Raw genomic sequence first — 21,228 nt, 5'->3', positions numbered from 1 at the left:
GTATTTGAATCTTTGTTAAGCTAGGTTGAAAAGTTTAAATTTGTACTTGAGTGTTCTTATGAGTGTTAAAAGTTTTAAGTGAGTAAAGGCTTGAAGAGATTGTGTAAGAGACCATTGGAGTCGAAATCCAAGTGTAGAGGTGTTAAAAGCTTGGTTGAAGCTTCAAGTATAGTGGAACCCTCACTTGGTTAAGAGTTTGAGGAGAGTGAATGTAGGCAAAGGGTGTCAAACCACTATAAAATATGAGTTTGTTTTTTCTAACCTTATCTCTTTATATTTGTGCTTCTTTTGTTTAAATATATTGTATTTGAAAAATATTTTTTTAAACCCAATTCACCCCCCTCGTGGGTATTTTCCTAATTAAGATTAGTCTTTATTTTCTCAATAGACTATATAAATTTTAATTTATAGGTAAAATTTAATAAAATGTTAATATATTAATATATCTATATATTTAAAAATTTTAAATTTTAATTATATATAAATGATATATTTATAACATCACTTATTTGATTGCGGTTCAACCATTGAACCATAAACCGGTAATTTTTCCAATTCATTGACTAGTTCAATTATGAAAACATTGAGATTGAGTGAGATTAAACTTTTGTTTATTTAATGAGGTTTGAGTGATTTAGAGCTTCAAGTCGGTGTTGAATTTGAAGAGACTTGCACATGTCCATTGGAGTGAAATTAAACTTTTGTTTATTATTTATTTTTAAAAATTTTTAACTTAAAAAAAATTTAAATATTTGAATTTTTTTCATAATATGTAATAAAAAATAAAATATTAAAAAAACAAATAACTTAATATTTAACACTATTAAACATTATTTTTTATTTAAAATTAAGTTAAAAAAATAAAAACCACCTAATCCTTTAAAAACAAATTCTCCCACAATGAATCCACAAGGCGGACAACCAAGAAACAAGTCGCTAAGGTTACGGGTGACTGTTGGGTGACCAACCGACTGGTTGATCAATCGGTTAACTTGATCAATAGCCACTACACAGTACACACTACCAAGTACCAACCAACCGATCGATTGGCCTGTCAACCGCTCATGCTACTGTGAATGCTTTATGGAGTTTTCCACTCCCAAATGATAAGGTCTGGCTTTTCTGTGGAACTCTTGGAAAATGGTAAGTTTTCATCAGCTTTCATGCTAGAATCGTTTCATCCAATTTGTAATTGAAGGCTACTTCCATGAATAGTTTGATAAAATTTTCTTTTCAAAAAATAGCAAGATTAAGTTGGTGTTTGTTTTTTTGGTTTTTTGTCGAAAGCAATTTGTTTTCAAAATTTAGGTTGTTTGTTTTTCTATTTTTTCATAACTTATTATAAATTTTTTACTAAAAAAGAAAATCAAAATATGTAACTTTTTCTAAATGGAAAAAATAACATATTAGTTTTTCTTTACTTTTTAATACTTAATATAAATAAAATACTATAAAAACAAATAACCTAATATATAACACTATTAAGCATTAAGTTTCTATTTTAAATTAAGTAAAAAAACAAACACCATCTTTTATAAAACAAAATACAAAAAAAACCTTGAATAAATTTTAAATGATGAAATCTTCGGTTCCAACACAAGCTAATATATTAAATTAATAACCTCATTAAATACATAAAATAATAATATTTTAAAAATCCTTAAAAATTAATAATTAATAAATGATATAATAAAATTTAATGATATAGTATTAAGTAACTTTTTATGACTTTTATCTTTTCAAGTCACTCCTCGAGATCATCATATACTTGAAACCATTCTATCTGTTAGAAAACTCTTTACCTTTTAAGGCATTAAGTTTTGATATTAACATCTTCTTATTAAGAGTCTTTCTATTTTTTTACGATTAATAATCATATTTTATTTTTGTTATCATCAAATTTGATTTTATGAAACCTTGGAGTAACGCTACCATCAAAAAATATTTTTTTCAACAATGCGAGGGATGATGGTGACATGAGGAGATCAAATGCCTTTCTTGCAAATGCTACTGTGCAAATTTAAAAAGGGTATTCAAGAAGCTAGATATAGCAGGTCAGGTGGCCAAAAAACAAGGGAACTCTTTCTCTGTTGCAGAAGATATAGACCGTAAGAATACTGCAAATGATCCTGATCCAAGGGAACTGCAGATTGGAACACAGTCATAACCACATGAGAAGTCTGAATTGATAGATTTTACAAATGACTATTAGAATCCATACCCCCTTAGAAGCCAGCTACATGGAAGGAAGAAAACCATATCACCATCTCTTCAGTTAGTTCCTCCCTTTTCTGAAAATTTTCTTCAGCTCCCATGGAAAACCTGCACACTGGACAAGTTTTCCGGCACATGTTAAACCATTTATCGATGCAGGCCTTATGGAACTTGTGCATGCATGGAAGAACTCTGGCGCCCTGCCCCATCCCCTCCCTGTATCTGGACAAACAAATACTACATAACTCACACTCATCCCCCTCACCTTCCAATTTCACTTCTGCTGAACCCCCCTTGGCCTTTTCCTGACTGCCCAACCCTACCGCCACTTCATAAGTTGAAGCTTCCTTGATGCTTTGCCGGGATCGCAGACCAATCAAATTTAGAATGAAAGCCAGCAGTTTCTTGACCATAACCATTGGGTTCACAAAGGTTAGACATTTCTATTACTTCTTTAATAACAGGGTTGGGGAGTTTTGAGAAAAAAGGTATGCAAGTGAAGAGTCACTTTGTTTGTTTTGAGTGGTTTGGAAGGGTTGTTAGATGATTTTGATTTTTGAGTGTCCAACACAAAGCAGTTGCACCTAATCAGACTCTTACCCTTGACCTTATTTTCGAATTAATTTTGGGGGAGAAGAAGGTAAAGACCTAACACATACTCAAGCTTCATTCCCTTCTTGGGGTGAAGTTGTCATCGAGCAGCATATCATTATTCAGTACTGAGGGAAATTAGCAGCAAGCATTTGCTATGTACATCAATATCTACTCACTCATGGCTCTATTGAACGCAGTGAACATACCTTGGATGTCGCAGCACTCCCGAAAAACACTTTGATATAACCATTTTAACCATCCTGATCTGTGAAAGTATCCTGCAGAAGTCTGATTCACTAGAGAGTATTTTATTGCTTCAGATATATCCCTGCAGAGGAAGAAGGATAGATGCATGATAGCTTTCATAGAAGAGCTACAGCCATTCGAATCTCAAGTTTCAACTTTCCACTGCTTCGTCGGCCCAAAATATAATTGGCCGTGCAGCACTTAATCCCTTGGATTTTCGTAGTCCAACTGTGCATGTTGCTTCTGGAATGTAGCATTAGTGATACAAAACTGGCTAAGAAACCCTCCCATCTCAGACTAGATGCTCATGCAGAAAGTCATGGGAAAGAAAAATCAGAAATTTTCTTGGAAAGGGCCACAAAGAAAGCATCACTTACAGAAAGCTTTGGTGAAAGGTTTAAAGGGGAAGGGTTCTTTGGTTGCACATAAGCAACATAGTCAAAGGGCTGACCACATAAATAGAGGCTTCATCCATAATCAAGTTTTTGCCAGGTAAATCTTCAACTAACCTGATTTTCCACTTTTACAATAAGCATACAAAGTTCATTTCAGAGGGAAGCCACCATAAGATTTAAGCTCCGAGATGATTTTAGCACTGATAATTGTACTATTCCCAATCTCTTTAAGAGGATGTAATGAGAATATATCAGGTAATAAATACAGAGGATACACAGTTCAGTTCTTCATTAGGCTACATTTCAGGAGAATCAAGAAATGTGGCATATGGTTGGTAAGGAGTCTACCGATAGGAAACTTGGACATCCTTATCAGACATTTACATTCTATATAAATTTATCAGGTGAACCAAGGATTTCATAACTAGACAATTTACATAGTAGCTTAGATGGTAATTTAGCAGGGAAAAGATATAAAGAAAACCCATATCAAGAAGGTGGTCATTTAACCAGTTGATTTGGTACAATCTTCTTTAGCAAACTGCAAGTCTATGAGATGCATGTACACAATGAACTTAAGCTGGGCAGAATACAAACCCTCATGTATTGACATGTAATCCTCAAGGTTGAGCCTCAAGATGCTGTCATTGAGACTCAAATTCAGGAATTTTCAGTTGTGATGAGATTTAGAGGCAAAAAAACAGGATGGCTGGTGGTATTTTCCTACAACTGGGAAGAGAACAAAAATTAACCTTCTGGGACTTGATTAAACTGCAGCACAAAGCTACCTGAAGAAACCTCCACAGATTAAATTTTATAGCTGTTTCTAGGAAAAAAGCACGCTCAACAGAGAAAAGAAACAGAAAGCAATATTTCCCAACCTAACAACATAAACCCTCGATGTATAGAGCAGATACAAGAGTAATTTAGTAGTACAGAATCACTCCACTTGAAACATTATCTACCTCAAACATATTTAATCTGTAAAAGGTTCCAGCTGAAGATGCACTGAAGTGCTGATAAATTATTCACTAGATTAATTAGAAATATAGGATTTGAAGTAACAATTGACATTTAAACTGTTCAATTGACTGTGATCTTCCACTTGCTCTTGGAAAGAATAGTGCATCTGTTGAAAGAGATTGTCCAACTGAGACAAATATGTCAGACTATTGTCATAACCCACCAAGAAAATCCTCTTCTTGATGATGCATTAGATTTCATGTTCCAAAATTCAGCTAGAGAGTACCACTTTGATATTCCTTGTTGGCAGAATCCGAAGCCACATCACTGTCTGGTTTTTCAATGTCATCAGCTGCAAGTATCTTGCCATCCTTTGGCACCAGGGAAGGGATTCCATCCACTACCTATTAAACAAATAAGCATGAGAAATAAAATCTATTTAGATGTAGGACAACCCTAGGATGGTTGTCTATAACCAAATAAGTGTTTAGGTTTCAATCTTTTAGGATTTAAGGAATGAAAAAAATTATGGTAGCGAGGAAAAGTAAAATAAAATATAAAGAAAGATAAAGAAGAAGAGAAAGGAAATTTAGAATCTCACTAACGCCTTCTAAGAATCTCATTTAAAAGAAAATCAATGGAGTCTAATTTAAAAGAAAATCAATGGAGCCTCATTATTGAAAATTACAAGGTATGCAAAGAAAAGATTAATATTATTGATCATCAATACTTCATTAATCACATTTTACATCAATCTAACTGATATAGTAACTAATTCTCTTAATTCTTTCTTAAAATTATTATATCTTCCAAAAAAATCAAAATAAATCAGAAACCTCCATTTGAGAATTAGAAATTTACTTTATAGAAACTTCTTGTTGTAAAATTTCTAATAAAGAATACTTTTAAATTCTAAGGACTCAAAATAGAAACTTAAGAACAAAAAGATTATTTTAGAAAATAGAAATTATTTTTTAAGAAAAATTCTAAAACTTTCCTTCTTTTTTTTTTTTTTCTTGAATACACCCCAAAGGACTTATCCCCACCAACTCCTCTCCCCCCATTTGAAAGAACTCAACTCTGTCAAGTTGAATGCTTGATAAAACTCATAAAGGTCAGGATCAATCTTCTAAAATCAGTGGCCATAAAAAACCAAGTACTCTTTGAGTGTGGTTTGTTTCAACATTTTACCAAAATTTTCTGCCATCTGCCTCCTTGACAAGTTGATACAATTTGATCTTCAAGAACATACTCAATCTTGTTATTTTGTTTACAGCAAGGTGGTAGTTAAATATCAATCTCCACACTCACATTTTCTAAATGACCATGATATGCAAGCAAATCTTCCACATTAAATATGGATTGAAAAGCAATTCTAAGGAAAGCTATAGCAAATAAGCATTTTCACCCATGTGCTTTATCACTCGGAGTGGGCCAACTTTCTTTAAGAGAAGTTTTTGATGTGCCAAACTGAAACCTTTCTGAACATAAACAAATTATTACTAGATCACCATCTTAAATTGAATAAACTTTCGATGCATATCTACTACCTCCATAATTTTTATTGTTAGTCTTAATATTTTCTCACACCTCTTTATATATGTTCTGGATATATTGGGCAAAAGAAGGACCTTCCTCATTGATGTGAAATGAATTAGGCACTGGTAGAAGAACAATGGGTTGCTTAAGCTTTAACTCACATGCAACCTCAAAAGGAGACTACCCAATAGTGCAATTAGTGGCACTACTTTAAGCAAATTCAACTTGTGGTAGGATGTTGTCCCAACTTTTCAGTTAGTCCTTCACAAGACATCTTAAGAGATTACTAAGGTTGCAATTGACAACTTCTATTTGGTCATCACCATGTGGATAGAATAAGCTTGAAATTTTCAATTGAATGCCTAATTTGGTCCATAAGGTCTTCCAAAAGTAACTCACAAATTTGACATCATGATGAGAAACAATAGAAGTTGGAAGTCTGTGTAACTGAACTACCTCTTTAGGAAACAAGTTAGCCACATAAGAAGTGTATGAAGCCTTCTTAAATGGTATAAAATGTGCCATCTTTGAAAATCGGTAAACCATAACAAGTATAGAATCAAAATTGGGTTGTTTCCTTGGTAATTCAACTACAAAATCCAAGCTTAAATCTTCCCAAGGTCTAGTTAGAATAGGTAAGGGTTTATATAAACACGCATTTTGCTTAAAACCTTTTCCCAACTGGCATGCTGGACTTTGTCTGATAACCTTCTAAACATCCTTCTTCAAGCTAAGCGAAAAGAATTGATCCACCACCAAAATAATAGTCTTATTTATCAAGACATGTGCCCTCACATGTCCTCCATGGACTTCCCATATTACATGATCATTATTTTTATAAAACTAGCACCCATCTAAAATGTAGGAATCAGCATGTGGTACTTCTGAATCATTCAAAAGAAAGGCCTAAACAGTTCCAAAATCAGGATAACAATGCTTCAATTTCCTCAAATCCAGTCATAGTGGCTGACATGTTCACCAAAAGAAGAGCATCTCAGCTACTTTATTCTGAACTCTGCACAATTCTTGAAATGGAAGGTGAATGATTGAAGAAATTCACTCCATTTTGCAGATCAACTATCAAATTTCTTTTGGGAATTAAGGTATCGCAAGGCTTCATGATCAAATTACAAAACAGACTCTCCATGACTAAGATAATACTGCCAATGTCAAACTGTTTGCACCACTTCATAAAACACAATATCAGATGTGGAGTATTTCTTTACTTCATTGAGTTTCTGAGTTTCTTATTAAAGTAAGTCATGGAGTGTCCTTCTTGGATAAGAACTGCTCCAATCCCCACATGGGATGCATCACAAGCCAATTTAGTCTTGATTTCCTCAATTGCCTTGCTTGCTGCCTTGGTCTAAATAAATGGACCAAATTTCATGCACTATGCAGCTGGGGCCATAATAGTGCTGAAATTTCGAATAAAAAATCAGTGGAATGTGACCTACCCATGAAAACTTTCCCTTGTAGGCACTGGCCAATTAAGGATAGCTTTAGTCTTTTCCAAATCAGCTGTGATTCCTTTGGAAGATATGACAAATCCAAGTAGGGCTCATGAAAGTGCATTTTTTCAAATTAATATAAAACTTTCTAGCCTTAATAGTCTACATTACTTGCCTTGAGCGTTTTTCATGCTCTTAATGTGATCAACTATAAATAAGAATATCATCAAAATTAACTACAAATTTCCCAATAAAAGAGCACAATACCTGAGTCATAAATTGCCCGAAGGTGCATTTTAATCCAAAGGGTATGACTAACCCTTCATATGGTACATCCTTGGTTTTAAATGTTGTTTTCCATTCGTCATCTAACCGAATACATATTTGGTGATACCCACCTTCTAAATCAATCTTTGAGAAGATCATAGATCTTGCTAACATATCTAGCATAATGTCAAGCCTCCGAATAGGAAATTGATGCTTGATTGTAATCTTATTAATCGTATGACCATCCACACACATTCACCATGATCTATCCTTGTTAGGATGAAGTAGGAACACCACAAGGACTCAAGCTTTCTTGAATAAATCCTTTAACAAGTAACTCATCAACCAATCTCTTCAACTCTGCATGCTTTGTTGGGCTTATTGAGTAAATTGGTAAATTTGGTGATGACGTACCAAGAACTAGATCAATAGCATGCTGTATATCATGCAGTCAAGGAAGCTTATTAAGCAATTCTTCAGGGTATTCGTCTGAAAAATCAGTAAGGATGTTTTTCACTTCAACCAAAAATTCCATACTTTTTTCTTTAAGCTTATTCACAACAAAAGTCATTTAAGGAAGAACAATATTAGTCTCCATACTTTCTTTTCAAATTCATGCATAGTAAGCACCTTTTCCTTATTGTTTCACTTCTCAGTTGGTAGAACTTCCTTCATTGGATGGAGAATCTTCTTATGTTTGTTGTGCTCAAGAGTTTAAGCATATGGGGAGTCATCATCTTGCACTCTTTGATCAAAAAGCCACTATCTTCCAAGCAAGATATGGGCAACTTTTATTGGCATGACAAGGAATGTAACCAAACAACGAAAGCTTACCAAAACAAATGTATCATCCACTCATGCTACTCAAGATGGATTTAGATGTTTATCCATTTTCATATTAAGCTTTTGAACAAGTTCTTATAAAGCTATATTTGAACTACTTCCCCCATCAATAGTTAAGGAGCATAATGTTCCTTGGCAAAAAACACAAGTGTGGAAGATGTTAGTTTGTTGTCAACTTCTTCCTCTTTTTCTATTAGAGAAAACAATAAATATTGCATTACATGGCTATGACCTTCAGTTAAAGCATCATAATAATCACCTTCTTCTTCTAGTTGCTCTTTTTTATGGCTCTCAGCTTCCTTTGGATTAACTTTGGGTTCAGGTTTTGATTCTTCAATATAGAAATGTAGCCCTTTACTTAGACAAACAACAACATAATGACTATGTCTCCCACACTAATAGTATAATGGAGTTGTACTAACCCTTTTTAGCAACATCCATGGGATTTTTTCCTTTCGTAAACTGTCCCTTAGCCGCACTCGATGATTGCTGATTAGTATCTCCCCCATTCACAAGATGAGGAGTGTTGGAATTTGTTTTTTACATAGGGGTTTATTTGATACCTTGGTAGAGAAAGACCCCACTTTGTGACCCTTCCTTCTTTTTCTTGAATACACCTTGAAGGACTCATCCCCATTGGTAAGGGTAAGAGTAGCTCTCCCCTCACACCACAATGCATCAACAGCACTTAAGGAATGTGGTTTATATCATCAGCATAGCTCAAAGAAAAGTTAAACAATTCGTTCAGGCTATGTTGGGTTCCTAGAAAATTCAAGGCAAAGAAAATAGGGAGAAAAAATATAAAGAAAGAAAATGGTTAAAAAAAAAAAAAAAAAAAAATCTCTTGTTTGATTATCCAAAGAAAAGTTGAGGGATCAAACTTTCCTCACGTTTTTTAAGAAAAATGGAAAGGATAATCTTTTAGCATTTTCCCTCCTCTTTTCCTTGCGATTTTTTTCCTCACTTGTCCAAAGAAAAGTTGAGGGATCAAACTTCCCTCACGTTTTTTAAGAAAAATGGAAAGGATAATCTTTTAGCATTTTCCCTCCTCTTTTCCTTGCGATTTTTTTCCTCACCTTTTTTCATGGCATTTAAGTATATGAAAATCATTTTTCTCAACATTTTTTTCTTACAACTTTCAAGGAACCAAACATAGCCTAAGGTTCTAATTGGATCGCGAAACTTTTGAAGGAAAGTAAAATGGAAAGAAAACAAAGAGGAAAGCAAGAGCAAAGAAAGATCAACATAAAATTGAAAAAAGAAATGTTTTAAAAATTTAATAATTTTTGATCAAATGTTTCTCCAAGTTTATTTCTCTTATTTTTTTCTCTCTTATATAAAGAACAAAGAATTGGAAAATGCATTAGTTTCTAACTAATATTTATCATATTTGATTTTTCTTCCTGTTCTCAGCAGTAAAACAAATATGAGCTTTTAGTTTTCTTCCTCTAAAAGCACTTTCATGGTCCAAAGACAGCCTAAGTATTCAAAATTGAAGGGAATTCTAGCAAAATTTGCCCAACTTGGGAACATGGATTTTTCATAGCCTTACGTCACTTACAGAAAATAAAAACTTCACATCCCAAAACACCATAACCAAACATAAGGATAAATTATTCGACTAAGCCAATTCAGACGAGAAACCCATATCTGAAACATTTCAGTCATAAATTAGAAGCAAAAATATTGAAGATATATGCATACCTATATTTTCTCAATTTCAATACATATACATAACAAAATTGCAATTGAAATTGAAGTGAAACTAAAGAGATTTAAGAATTAAAACTCACAGGATAAGAAACGCCAATGGCATCACTGATCAAAGAACCTGATTCCTCACATACTCTGTGATTAAAAAAAAAAAAAGTCCTTATTTATTTTTATTTAAAAAAAAAAAATTGTGAAAAAGAGCTTAGGGCTTTTCTGAAAATAACCGACCTTAATGGTTGCTTGGATAGTGGGCAAACAAGTATCTCAGAGAGAGTCTTGTTGATTCCAACCCTGGCATCTCTCAGAAGCACCCTGCTCACTCTCACCATTTCATTTCTTGTTTTGTTTATTTCCTTTGGTAGGGATAAACCACAAAGAGAGCCCAAACGGCGTCGTTTTTGGTTAAGACTTAAGGACAGCGTTAATTGTTCTCAACGACGTCGTTTCCAGCCTTGCGTCTTCGGAGCAAGACTTGAAGACCGGGCAGATAGTGGGAGGCGACAGAGCGGAATGAGCTTCGATGGCGGAAATCGAATCGAATACAAGAATCAATCAAAACCCAGTTACATATGAATGGCAAGAATCTCCATTCGAGAACTCTTTCGCTTCAGAAGTGCCATTCTCTCTCATCCCACGATGGTCTCCTCCAAACCCAACATCTCTTCTTCTTTGTTTTGCTCTTCTACTGAAGGTAGAAAAATCTCTCGCTCCAATTCTTGCCTTGCGCTCCTCAAGACATGTCGGAACATGAGACAGCTCTCTCAAATCCAAGCCTATTTAATCATTTCTGGTCTCTTTCGCAAACCCTTTGTTGCCAGCAAAGTTTTGAAGGTCTCTGCAGATTACGCCGATGTCAATTACACTATCTTGATTTTCCGCAGTATCGATTCACCCGATACCGTTTGTGTCAATGCTGTAATCAAGGCTTACTCCATTAGTTCTGTGGCTCATCAAGCTCTGGTATTCTATTTCGAAACGCTGAGAAACGGATTTATGTGCAATAGTTTCACTTTCCCTCCACTGTTTAGTTGTTGTCGGAAGATGGGTTGTGTTGAATATGGAGAGAAGTTTCATGGGCAAGCTATTAAGAATGGTGTTGACAATGTATTGGATGTACAGAACTCAATGGTTCACATGTATGGTTGTTGTGGGGTTGTTGAATGCGCTGAGAAGGTGTTTGGTGAAATGTCTAAGAGGGATTTGGTGTCTTGGAATTCGATTATAGATGCGTATGCGAAACTTGGTCATTTGGTTCTTGCACACAGGTTATTTGACGCAATGCCTGAGAGAAATGCGGTTTCTTGGAATATAATGATGGGCGGTTATTTGAAAGGTGGGAACCCTGGATGTGCATTGAAGTTATTCAGAGAAATGGCCAATGCAGGATTGAGAGGGGGTGAAACGACTATGGTGAGTGTGCTTACTGCATGCTGTCGGTCTGCCAGACTGAAGGAAGGAAGATCCATTCACGGGGTTCTTATCAGGACCTTCTTGAAGTCGAGTTTAATTCTAGACACTGCTCTGATTGATATGTACAGTAAATGTGAAAGGGTGGATGTAGCTCGTGTAGTTTATGACAGGATGACAAAGAGGAATTTGGTTTGCTGGAATGCAATGATTTTGGGGCATTGCATTCATGGAAATGCTGAAGATGGACTTAAACTATTTGAAGAAATGGTGGATGGGATACGATCAGAAGATGGAGAGATCAACCTGGACAAGGGTATAAAGAGAATTGAAGGGCAAGGACTTATCCCAGATGAAATTACTTTCATTGGTGTTTTATGTGCTTGTGCTCGTGAAGGACTGTTGGCTGAGGGAAGAAGTTACTACAGCCAAATGATTAATACATTTCACATAAAACCCAATTTTGCACATTATTGGTGCATGGCTAATCTCTTTGCTGGAGTTGGGCTAGTTCAAGAGGCCGAGGAAATCTTAAGGAGCATGCCCGAGGAGGATGAGGATTTGTCATGGGAATCATCGTTCTGGGCTGGTTTGCTTAGTTCTTGTCGTTTCCAAGGAGAAGTGTTTTTGGGAGAAAGAATTGCAACTTACTTGATTGAATCGGAGCCCCAAAATATCTCATACTACAGATTGTTACTTAATGTCTATGCTGTGGCAGGCCGATGGGAGGATGTTGCTAGGGTGAAAGAGATGGTGAAGGAAAGAGGTATTAAACAAATGCCTGGTTGTAATCTTGCAGACTTGAAAGAAATTGTTCATGAGTTCAAACTGGGAGAAAAATGGCAACAGGGAATGGAGGTGAACACAATGAGGGGTGAACTGGTTCAGAGTTAATATTTGTGGAGCATTGGTTCACTACATCCACCACTTAACAGGACTTGAAAGGCTAGTCTCTTATGCCATTACATGCAAAGAGGATTATGAGGATGAGGGTGATGTTGCTAAGGTGAGATCATTCTTTAATGGCCTAAGCAAAGAATTCACATCAATTAAGCAGTAAGAAAGTGGATGAAACTCAAATTGACAGCATATGCTCTCTCTCCCACCCAGGGAATACAGGACATGAACATGATGGATGAAGTGCCTCGGTGACCCGGCTTGTCCTCATTAATAACTACTGCTGCAGAAGAGAAATGAGGTGTTAAGCAAGTTTATTGATGATAAGTGCAATAAATATCTTGAATCATTCATAATCAATTTTTTTACTGATTGAATTGTAGCTTTGGATGATACTTTGATTTGCCATATATCTGGTTGAAAACCTGGTTTTGAAGCAGAATTTGTTTGCTTCAGTATCTATTTGAGTTAGTAAGAAGGGGCTTTTTGTAGTTTACATGGGTTAACATGAATTTGGAACCCAAATGATCCATTCTAATCTATTGGCCGGCATCTCTAAAAGTCATACCATGTGTTTTAAACCTCCTCTATGATTTTGTTTTTTTCAGTGTAATTCATTTTGTGTAGATGAAGTACACCATGATTTCTGGCTGCATTTGGCTCTCTCTTTCAAGGTAGCAACTCGAAACTTGAAAGCATTATTTGACCAAAATTCTTCAGGAACTCATATTGATATTTTCCATAGTTCCTCTAGTCCTTTTTTTCATGGTTACTATGTTGTTTCATGAAATATGCTTACAACATGATACAAAGGTAAGCTTTGTTAGCTCTAGTGATGATAGACTGGTAGTTTGTTTTGTAAAGGCAACCAAAGCAGCTTGAGGAAAAGCATTAAATAGGTCACCAGATGATAGTCAGTGATTTCCCAATTGCCAATTGGGCATTAGGAAGTCATTTTTCTAGCTGCAAAAGGAACATGCAGACCATAAATTATGATTTAAGCAAGTTGTAATCTATGGGATGTATATTTGCTTTTGGCAGTGAACCCATGTAAACGACTCAGGTGGTGTTTGTTTTTTTTGTTTTTTGCTGAAAATAATTTGTTTTTAGAATTTACGTTTGTTTTTCTATTTTTTCATAACTTATTACAAATTTTTTACTAAATAGAAAAAGCTAAAATATGTAGTTTTTTTTAAATAGAAAAAATAACATATTAGTTTTTCTTTACTTTTTAATACTTAATAGAAATAAAATACTATAAAAACAAACAACTTAATATTTAACATAATTAAGCATTAAGGTTTTATTTATAATTAAGTAAAAAAACGAGCACCACCTTTTGAGATGAAATAGACTTCGATTTATGTGCCGAGACTTGTGTGCCAACTGCCAAGTGAAGTCTCCCGGATCATTAGTGGAATTCAAGGCGCTAGATTTCAAGTGCAAGTGCAATACGGCAGACGCCTTAGCAAGGTGAATGCAACTAAAAATACATAGCAATTTTATAAGATATAAATAAATCCAAACCCCCATCCAGGCAACAAAAAGTTTAATAAGAATAAAAATGGTTTTAAAATATTTGAAAAGGAAAAATAAAACAAAATTGTTTAAAAAAAAAAAGAAAAATGAAGTAGATGAAGCACCTCTCTAACAAGAAGCACACTTCTTAAAGCACTATAGCTTGGGAAGCACAAGCACACGTGCCTTTCACAACTGTCTATGTCCCAGATTTTATAGCCCTTTTAACAGAGCAATTCTGTTTCACTTTCTAAGATATGGCTTCCCTTTCCCACCATCTGTTCCTAAACTCACCTGTCATTCTGTTTCATCATATCCTGCTTGCCTTCACAAGCCACACTTACTGCAGAGCTTTCCAGTGCCAGCAGCTTATCACTCACAGAGCATCCTAAAAATATACTCAATTCAGAAAAAAAACTGGTGAAGCAAGAAATGCAGGGTCTAGAAAAAGAAAGTAATCATAGAACTGGGGAATCAAATGATGTTGGTAGCTGTTGCAAAGGCCACAACACCACGAATCCAACAACTATTATTTACATTTCAGAGTCTATAAGACCCCGGTCGACAAAGTCAGCTCCATGAATCCAAATCGAATTTCGTAAACCGCATCATTCAAATCCTTCCAAATGTACCCTTCGGTTTCTCATTCAAAAACCCAGGGGAATTCCCGACGGATCTCTTCCTCCTCCTCTGGAGTGTAATCATTTGTAATGTTGAAGGTCTTGCGTATGTACTCTACGGACTTTCCCTTCATCATGTCTGCAACTGTCTGGCATGTTAGCTCCAGCAAGCTCTGGATGTTCAAATAATTGGCAGCCTGAAAAAAAAAATCCAAAAATATTATACAGAAGAAGTAGGTGGTTCACATCACTATCAAAAGTCAAAACAAAAAATAAAACAAATCAATGAACAACAAAACTAATTTCCAAATTTGTAAACTCAAAACTTCTAAATGCATATTTTCTCAACTCAAAAGCAGAGGGTTATGGTTATGGTGATAACACAAATGCATTACAATATATACTTAAATGTAAAGATAAGTGTTACCCCTATATTGTTATTAAATCTGCTCACTGTTTTGTACACTGTGCAAGAGGAGTAGACTTGTTTGGGAACATTTGTTAAAAACAGTTCTCAATTGTTTTCAAGAATGATAGTTTGATTGGAAACTCAAATATAGAAAACATTTTTCTTGGCTTATTCTCTGCGAAGGTATGATTCATTTATGTCAATGTAAAAGTTTATAAAGTATTATCCATATTTTCAAGCGTGACTCAAAACAATCTACAAAAAACAACTAAAAACATTTAGGGTATATTTGAAAATATTTATTAAAACAGTTTTCAAAAAATTATTTATGTTTTGTGGAATAAAAGTTTACTTAGAAATTTAAAATATTCTCAAACTTATTTTTTGTGTTTCCAAATATTTCTTAAAAATAATTTCAAGAAGCAAGAATTGTCATGCTAACCAACCTCAATACAGGAATATAACACAGTAGAATTGTAATGGCTTGGATTATAATTCAAAAACCAAATACAACCATTAAAAGGGTATGCCTTACGTCATTGTTCCATGCATGCATCACCAAACTATTGACGAGGTTCCATTAATGCACAGTCTAAACACGAATATTTGGGGGGAAAAAAGGACTTCAACATCACCAAAAGTGACATGAAATTTTACAACTGGAGAGATAAAACTGTACATATTCAAAACAGAGAATCTAGCAACTAAAACCCACTATAGTTTTGGGAACAAAAGCCTCACTATTCCCCAACGTATACACTAGAGCAAAGAACCCTAGGAAATCACAGAAAGATTATCACTCAAAAACTTAGAAATCAACAGAACATATTTCGACACACAAAGAAGAGCGACAAAAGAAACCCGAGCCTCATTACGTCCATGCGAGAATTACCAAAGCAATAGAAATAAAGATAATCAAAAACCGAAAAAATAAAAAAGAAGGAAAAAATCTCACCATGATGAGGTGGAACAGAGTAGCCACATCAACCTTGACGAATTCGGCATCCCAGGCCTTGAGGTTATCATCGGCGCTGCGATCCTCGGACTTGGAACTCTCCACGTGCATCTTGCAGTACTCGATCACCATCGCAAGGATACCGCTGGTGACGTTCGGGAGAGGAATGGCGCCGTCGGAAAAACCGTCCTCGATCATGTGCTTGATCGTCTGCAATTCCAACGCCACGGTGTCGTCCACTTCGAACGTCACGCCATCGGAGCTCATCAAGTTCACCTTCCTCGACGCCATCTCTCTCTCTCTCTCTCTCTCTCACTCTGCAAACTAAAAGAGTAAAAACCAAAACCCTAATCCTAACCGAGTCGCCTTGAATCGAGCGGAGATCGGTGTCAGAGAAATCGCTAAACGAAAGAAGTTCCAGAAGAATGGTCTGTCCTGGCAACCGTGAAAGAATGTTAACAGATTCGTCTTTTAAATACAGCTCCAATTACTCACAACTCTAAACAGACCTATCAACCCATGACACGTGTAACAGTCTCTATCTAACATTAGTATCTCAAGAACTCAGCTTTCAGTTATAACTTGATAGCAATTTAATAGCTCAAAGCTAACCTCTCTCCTTTACCTAAAACATCCATTAAAAAAATTATATTTTATTAAAAAATTATCAAAAGAATTTTAAAATACCAAAAAAAATGAAATGAAATTTTTCAATAATTTTAAAAAAAAAATTGCTGCAGACTTTAATAAAATAAATAATTTCACTAATAAATTTTTAGGATTTTATGAAATAATTAAATATAAGTAGCTTGAAAGTGGTAAATTTTTATTTAAAACTTATCTATAAAATAATAGCCCATCATTAAAAAAATATTTAATAAAATATCAAGTATTTTAATAAAATAAAATTTTATTAAAAATTAAATAACATATAATTTAAATAATTATATAATTATTTGTAAATTCATAGTTACTATATTAAACCTAAAATATAAACATTTAAAAAGGTTTTTTTCCTTTTTTGGGCGAGGAAAGGCGGCGGGGGACAATGATGGCATATGCCTCTACGCTCATGGTGGCTCTACTTGGCTTTTACAATGCTTCCATATATGAGTAAACACTTTGCAGAAGATCATTGCTCTGTATAAGGCGGATGTTTGGCAAACTAATTTAATAACTTAAATAATTTAATAACTTAATTTAAGTCATTAAATAAATTAATTACATTTGATAAGATAATTTAATAATATAACTTAAAAATAAAAAACAGTTTTAAGTAATAAGTAAAAATAAACTTATTTTTAAGTTCACATCTTTATTTTGTCTTTTTATTTTCTTTGCTTTAATTACCTTCATGATCTCTTTTACTATTCCAGGACTTTTCCCTTTCGTTAGTTACAATTTATAAGGATAATATATCAATTTGATGTTTTAATATAAATTTTAAGTTAATTATATTAAATAATAAATTTAAAATTAATAACTAAAATATAATTTAACTTAAAATCAACTTAAGTCATTAAATAATAAGTATTAAATTTTATCAAACGTTTGCCTTGAAATGAGAAAGACACAATGTACTGTTATTAACACACATGGATGAAGTTTTTTCATTTTAGAAAACTAGGACAACAACTTATGATTGTGTTTTTATAGCAAATCCAAAAGAGAAGAAAAATTTTCAAGAAAAGCAACTTTCTTTTTTTTTTTTTTTAAGAAACATTATAATTCAACCAACATGGGTGTCCACGGCCCCAAGTATACCATATTGGGTGCTTTTTTTCCATCCAAAAATGTTTTGGTTAATTTAAAAAAATTTATACATTGGGTCAAAACTTCACTTTCCTACCATAAAACCACAATTAGTAATTAAGACATTGTTTTGTAACTATTTTTAAAAACAATTTGATAACTATTTTTAAAAACAGTTTAAAAATTGTTTTATGTTGTTTTGTAAAATAAAAGTTTGTTTAAAAACTTAAAATGTTTTTAACCTATTTTTCATATTTTCAAATATGTTTTAAAAATAAATTTTATTTTTAATTATTTTACATGTTTGTATAATTATTTTTTTAAATAGCTTTTAAAAAACAAATAAAAATAATATAAAACAACTAAAAGATATTCTCCAAAAACACCCTAAGAACATAAAACAATTTCTAGTTGTCAAACATATTTTTTTGTTTTTTTGTTCTAAAGAACAAAAAATTGTTCTCGAAACAAATTATCAAACAAACTCTAAGGTTTTAACTTTAAACTTAAAACCATTGTTAACCTGACTATAATGTTGACATTAAAAACAAAAAACAAAAAACCTAGACGTTGATATATCAAGAAAGTGCTAGTTTAGTGATTATTTTGAAAAAAAAAAAAAACACATTGATTTTAATATATATATATATATATATATATATATATATCTTAAAAGTATTTTAAAATTTGAATTTGCAAAAAAAAAAAAAAATGTAAGTATAACTTATATTAATATTAAACTAAATTTAACATGACTCTTATTAAAAATATTTCAAAACTAAAAATAGTAGTGGGATTAGATATTATAAAATATGATCAATACTTTAGGGAAGATATAATTGTATTTTATTTTATGATATCAATATTTTAGTGAAGATATAGATTGTAATTTTATAAAAATAAATATTATTATTTCAAAATTTTAATAAATAGTAAGATTTTATTTAAAATGATTTATGTAAATCAAAAGAGTTTATTTTTTTTAATATGTAAATAAAAGTCTTTTCATCACATATAAACATATACTACCAAATTAATTAAAAGGTATTTTAAAATTAATTTTGTCCCAATTTTTATTATATTAATTGGATTGATTCTTAGTTCCAAATTAATCCTAAAAATTAATAAACTTATTGACAAATCCAATGTTTCATGCTTCACTTGATTTAGATTATGTTTACCTAATTGTGAAATTCAAAAGATATAGTTGTGTATCAAGAAGAAATAAAAGAATTATCATGGATTGACTTTAGTCCACAAATTTATAGGTCCATGAATTTATAATCCAATACATTAAGTCTCACTTAAAAATTTAGAGTTATTTTTGTAATTCAAAAATTTAGAAAAATATAGTTCTACATGAAGAGTGTAAAAAAAAGGACCAAGGCCTTCAATGAAACAAGATGCCCACAACCTGACTTAGTGAGTTAGAAGGCCAAACAAGATCCTCCACTCACATTTTTTAGGAATTAGCCTACTAATGTCACTCACATATGAGTAGTGGATCTTCTCATGACTTGTCATTGCCACATATCCAATAGTTACATTGTTTGCTTCTACTCATGCCACTTGTCATAGCAATTGCATTGTTTGCTTCTACTCATATCACCTATATCATGCTCAAGAATCATATCACCTTAATACTTCTATTTACACCATTTCATGTTATGTGTCATCCTTTTAATGCACCAACAACCTTGTGCTTAGGCTTCCTTCAATGTCAAGGTGCCACTCATTTATGCCTCTAGTTGTCATGTCTTACGTGATGTTTGTTTTTTTACTTTTTGCTAAAAATAATTTATTTTCAGAATTTAGGTCGTTTGTTTTTTTACTTTTTCATAACTTATTATAAACTTTTTATTAAACAGAAAAAACCAAAATATGTAGTTTTTTCTAAATAGAAAAAATAACATATTGGTTTTTCTTTACTTCTTAATACTTAATAGAAATAAAATACTACAAAAACAAACAACCTAATATTTAACACTATTAAGCATTAAGGTTCTATTTAGAATTAAGTAAAAAAATAAACACCACCTTAGTGTCACAATCTTTCCTTAATCTCTCACCAAAACCAAGTAGTGTATCATGTTAAGCTCCTATGAAAATGTGTCGATCAACCCACTAATGTGTATAAGCAATCTTATTCATGCTATGCCCCCCTCTTGACATGCCTGCTACAACATTACCCTTGAGTACATAGCCCTCCTCTTACCTCATGACCTGTATTCATTGTATTGTTAGCTCATGCATGTCAACCTTATTAATTCATTCCATCTAAGGCACGCATAGCTTATGTTGTGTGTAACAAATGCGCCCCATGGCATTATGCTCATGGGTTGCACCACATTCATGATCCTAAGCCCATACCTGTGTGTTAACAGGGCTCACCATTACACTTTCCTCATGTTTTAGGCTCCATTTCATGCTTTTAGTATGGTATAACCATTGCCACTCATGCTCCATCACTACCCTTGAGAGAGTCACTCCCTCCTTAAAAAGCACTTTTAAGTATTTCCCTTTTGACAAGAAAAAACATCATAAGTGCACCACAAGCATAATGGACTTTCTAAAATTGAAGAGAATCTGAAAAATATTCTTCCATTTGAAAACTCCTTCTCAAGGCATCCTCTTTGAAAGAAAAATCTCAACTCAAGGAAACCTCACACTTGAATTTTCATTGAGCCAAGCCACCAAGGTGATGCCTTACGTGTGCACACTCATGTGCTGCCATCCTCGAGTCAACACCAAGCCACCACCTAGCACTTATCCCCTTGCACTAACATGCTCTTCAACCTCACTAGCCACCTAGCTTGTCATCTTGTCTTGAACATGACATGTCGCCCAACATGCCGTAGGCACTCGCCAATACAAGTTGTCATCACATGAAGGCTTGGTCCCACATCAACCTAGTTAAGGTACTAACAAACCACCCTCACCACGTGGAGTCAACACCCTCATCAACTTTGCTTGCAAATACTCATGTACTGTCTCTTCAAATTGCCATAAGGTTGTGTCCCTCTTCTAGCTATATTTCCTTCTAGAGTCCCCTTCCTATGGACTAATCCTTTTATTCTTTTTGTTTTCCCCCATAGCTCGATGATCCAAGATCTTGTAAATCTCTCTCTTAAACTACTTTCAAATCATCAAAGGTGCACACGTGTACCACACCTTAGAGGGATTTTAATCCTCATGAAAAGGCTTCAAGAAGCTCAAATGAAAAGAAGGATGAACTTTCTATCCAAGGGCTTCAACCTTAGATGCAACCACGCAAATCTTCTTTATCACCTCAAAGAAATCATCATATTTAAGGATCAAGCCCTTCTATACTCTCTTCCTACCGACCTCCTTCCAGATGTGACAGGTTTTAGCAACACTTTGTTGCCCACTTGAGACTCTAAGGGCCTCCTCTCTTTGTCAACAAACTTTTTCATTTGTTTGATGG

The 21,228-nt window shown here is 33.7% G+C and overlaps 3 protein-coding genes and 1 long non-coding RNA gene across 4 annotated transcripts; 1 reads left to right on the top strand and 3 right to left on the bottom strand.

Annotated features, from left to right (window-relative positions):
- Positions 1-1,959: 1,959 nt before the first annotated feature.
- Positions 1,960-2,473, bottom strand: LOC109122130 (uncharacterized). The gene is made up of 2 exons (XR_002029567.2): positions 2,222-2,473; positions 1,960-2,143 (listed from the first exon to the last, which is right to left on the bottom strand). It is a non-coding gene; the product is annotated as an uncharacterized LOC109122130 (long non-coding RNA).
- Positions 2,474-4,321: 1,848 nt separating this feature from the next.
- Positions 4,322-10,640, bottom strand: LOC104878744 (uncharacterized). The gene is made up of 3 exons (XM_059736463.1): positions 10,454-10,640; positions 10,306-10,360; positions 4,322-4,816 (listed from the first exon to the last, which is right to left on the bottom strand). Exons 1-3 carry the CDS (start codon positions 10,552-10,554, stop codon positions 4,688-4,690), a joined length of 285 nt encoding a protein of 94 aa, XP_059592446.1. The 5' UTR covers positions 10,555-10,640; the 3' UTR covers positions 4,322-4,687.
- Positions 10,641-10,798: 158 nt separating this feature from the next.
- Positions 10,799-13,094, top strand: LOC132253652 (uncharacterized LOC116803646). Its single transcript, XM_059736462.1, has 2 exons — positions 10,799-12,638; positions 12,743-13,094. Exon 1 carries the CDS (start codon positions 10,799-10,801, stop codon positions 12,524-12,526), a length of 1,728 nt encoding a protein of 575 aa, XP_059592445.1. The 3' UTR covers positions 12,527-12,638; positions 12,743-13,094.
- A 1,395-nt stretch (positions 13,095-14,489) lies between these two features.
- On the bottom strand, positions 14,490-16,498 carry LOC100256496 (SKP1-like protein 1A). Its single transcript, XM_010648571.3, has 2 exons — positions 16,032-16,498; positions 14,490-14,864 (listed from the first exon to the last, which is right to left on the bottom strand). Exons 1-2 carry the CDS (start codon positions 16,320-16,322, stop codon positions 14,691-14,693), a joined length of 465 nt encoding a protein of 154 aa, XP_010646873.2. The 5' UTR covers positions 16,323-16,498; the 3' UTR covers positions 14,490-14,690.
- Positions 16,499-21,228: the final 4,730 nt, after the last annotated feature.

This window comes from Vitis vinifera, chromosome 4, assembly GCF_030704535.1.
Source record: "Vitis vinifera cultivar Pinot Noir 40024 chromosome 4, ASM3070453v1".
NCBI classification, from domain to species: Eukaryota; Viridiplantae; Streptophyta; class Magnoliopsida; order Vitales; family Vitaceae; genus Vitis; species Vitis vinifera.
The sequence above is the reverse complement of the archived record's forward strand: the minus strand, read 5'-3'. Positions and strand labels throughout refer to the sequence as shown.

Bases quoted from the DNA above. Each gene is read 5' to 3' on its own strand.
- LOC104878744 (XM_059736463.1), bottom strand. From the start codon at position 10,554: ATGGTGAGAGTGAGCAGGGTGCTTCTGAGAGATGCCAGGGTTGGAATC. The intron at 10,361-10,453 runs GTCGGTTATTTT...TTTTAATCACAG, and splicing joins CTATCCAAGCAACCATTAAG to AGTATGTGAGGAATCAGGTT. The intron at 4,817-10,305 runs GTGAGTTTTAAT...TTTGTTTAATAG, and splicing joins CCATTGGCGTTTCTTATCCT to GTAGTGGATGGAATCCCTTC.
- LOC132253652 (XM_059736462.1), top strand. From the start codon at position 10,799: ATGGCAAGAATCTCCATTCGAGAACTCTTTCGCTTCAGAAGTGCCATT.
- LOC100256496 (XM_010648571.3), bottom strand. From the start codon at position 16,322: ATGGCGTCGAGGAAGGTGAACTTGATGAGCTCCGATGGCGTGACGTTC. The intron at 14,865-16,031 runs GTGAGATTTTTT...TTTTTTTTTCAG, and splicing joins CTCTGTTCCACCTCATCATG to GCTGCCAATTATTTGAACAT.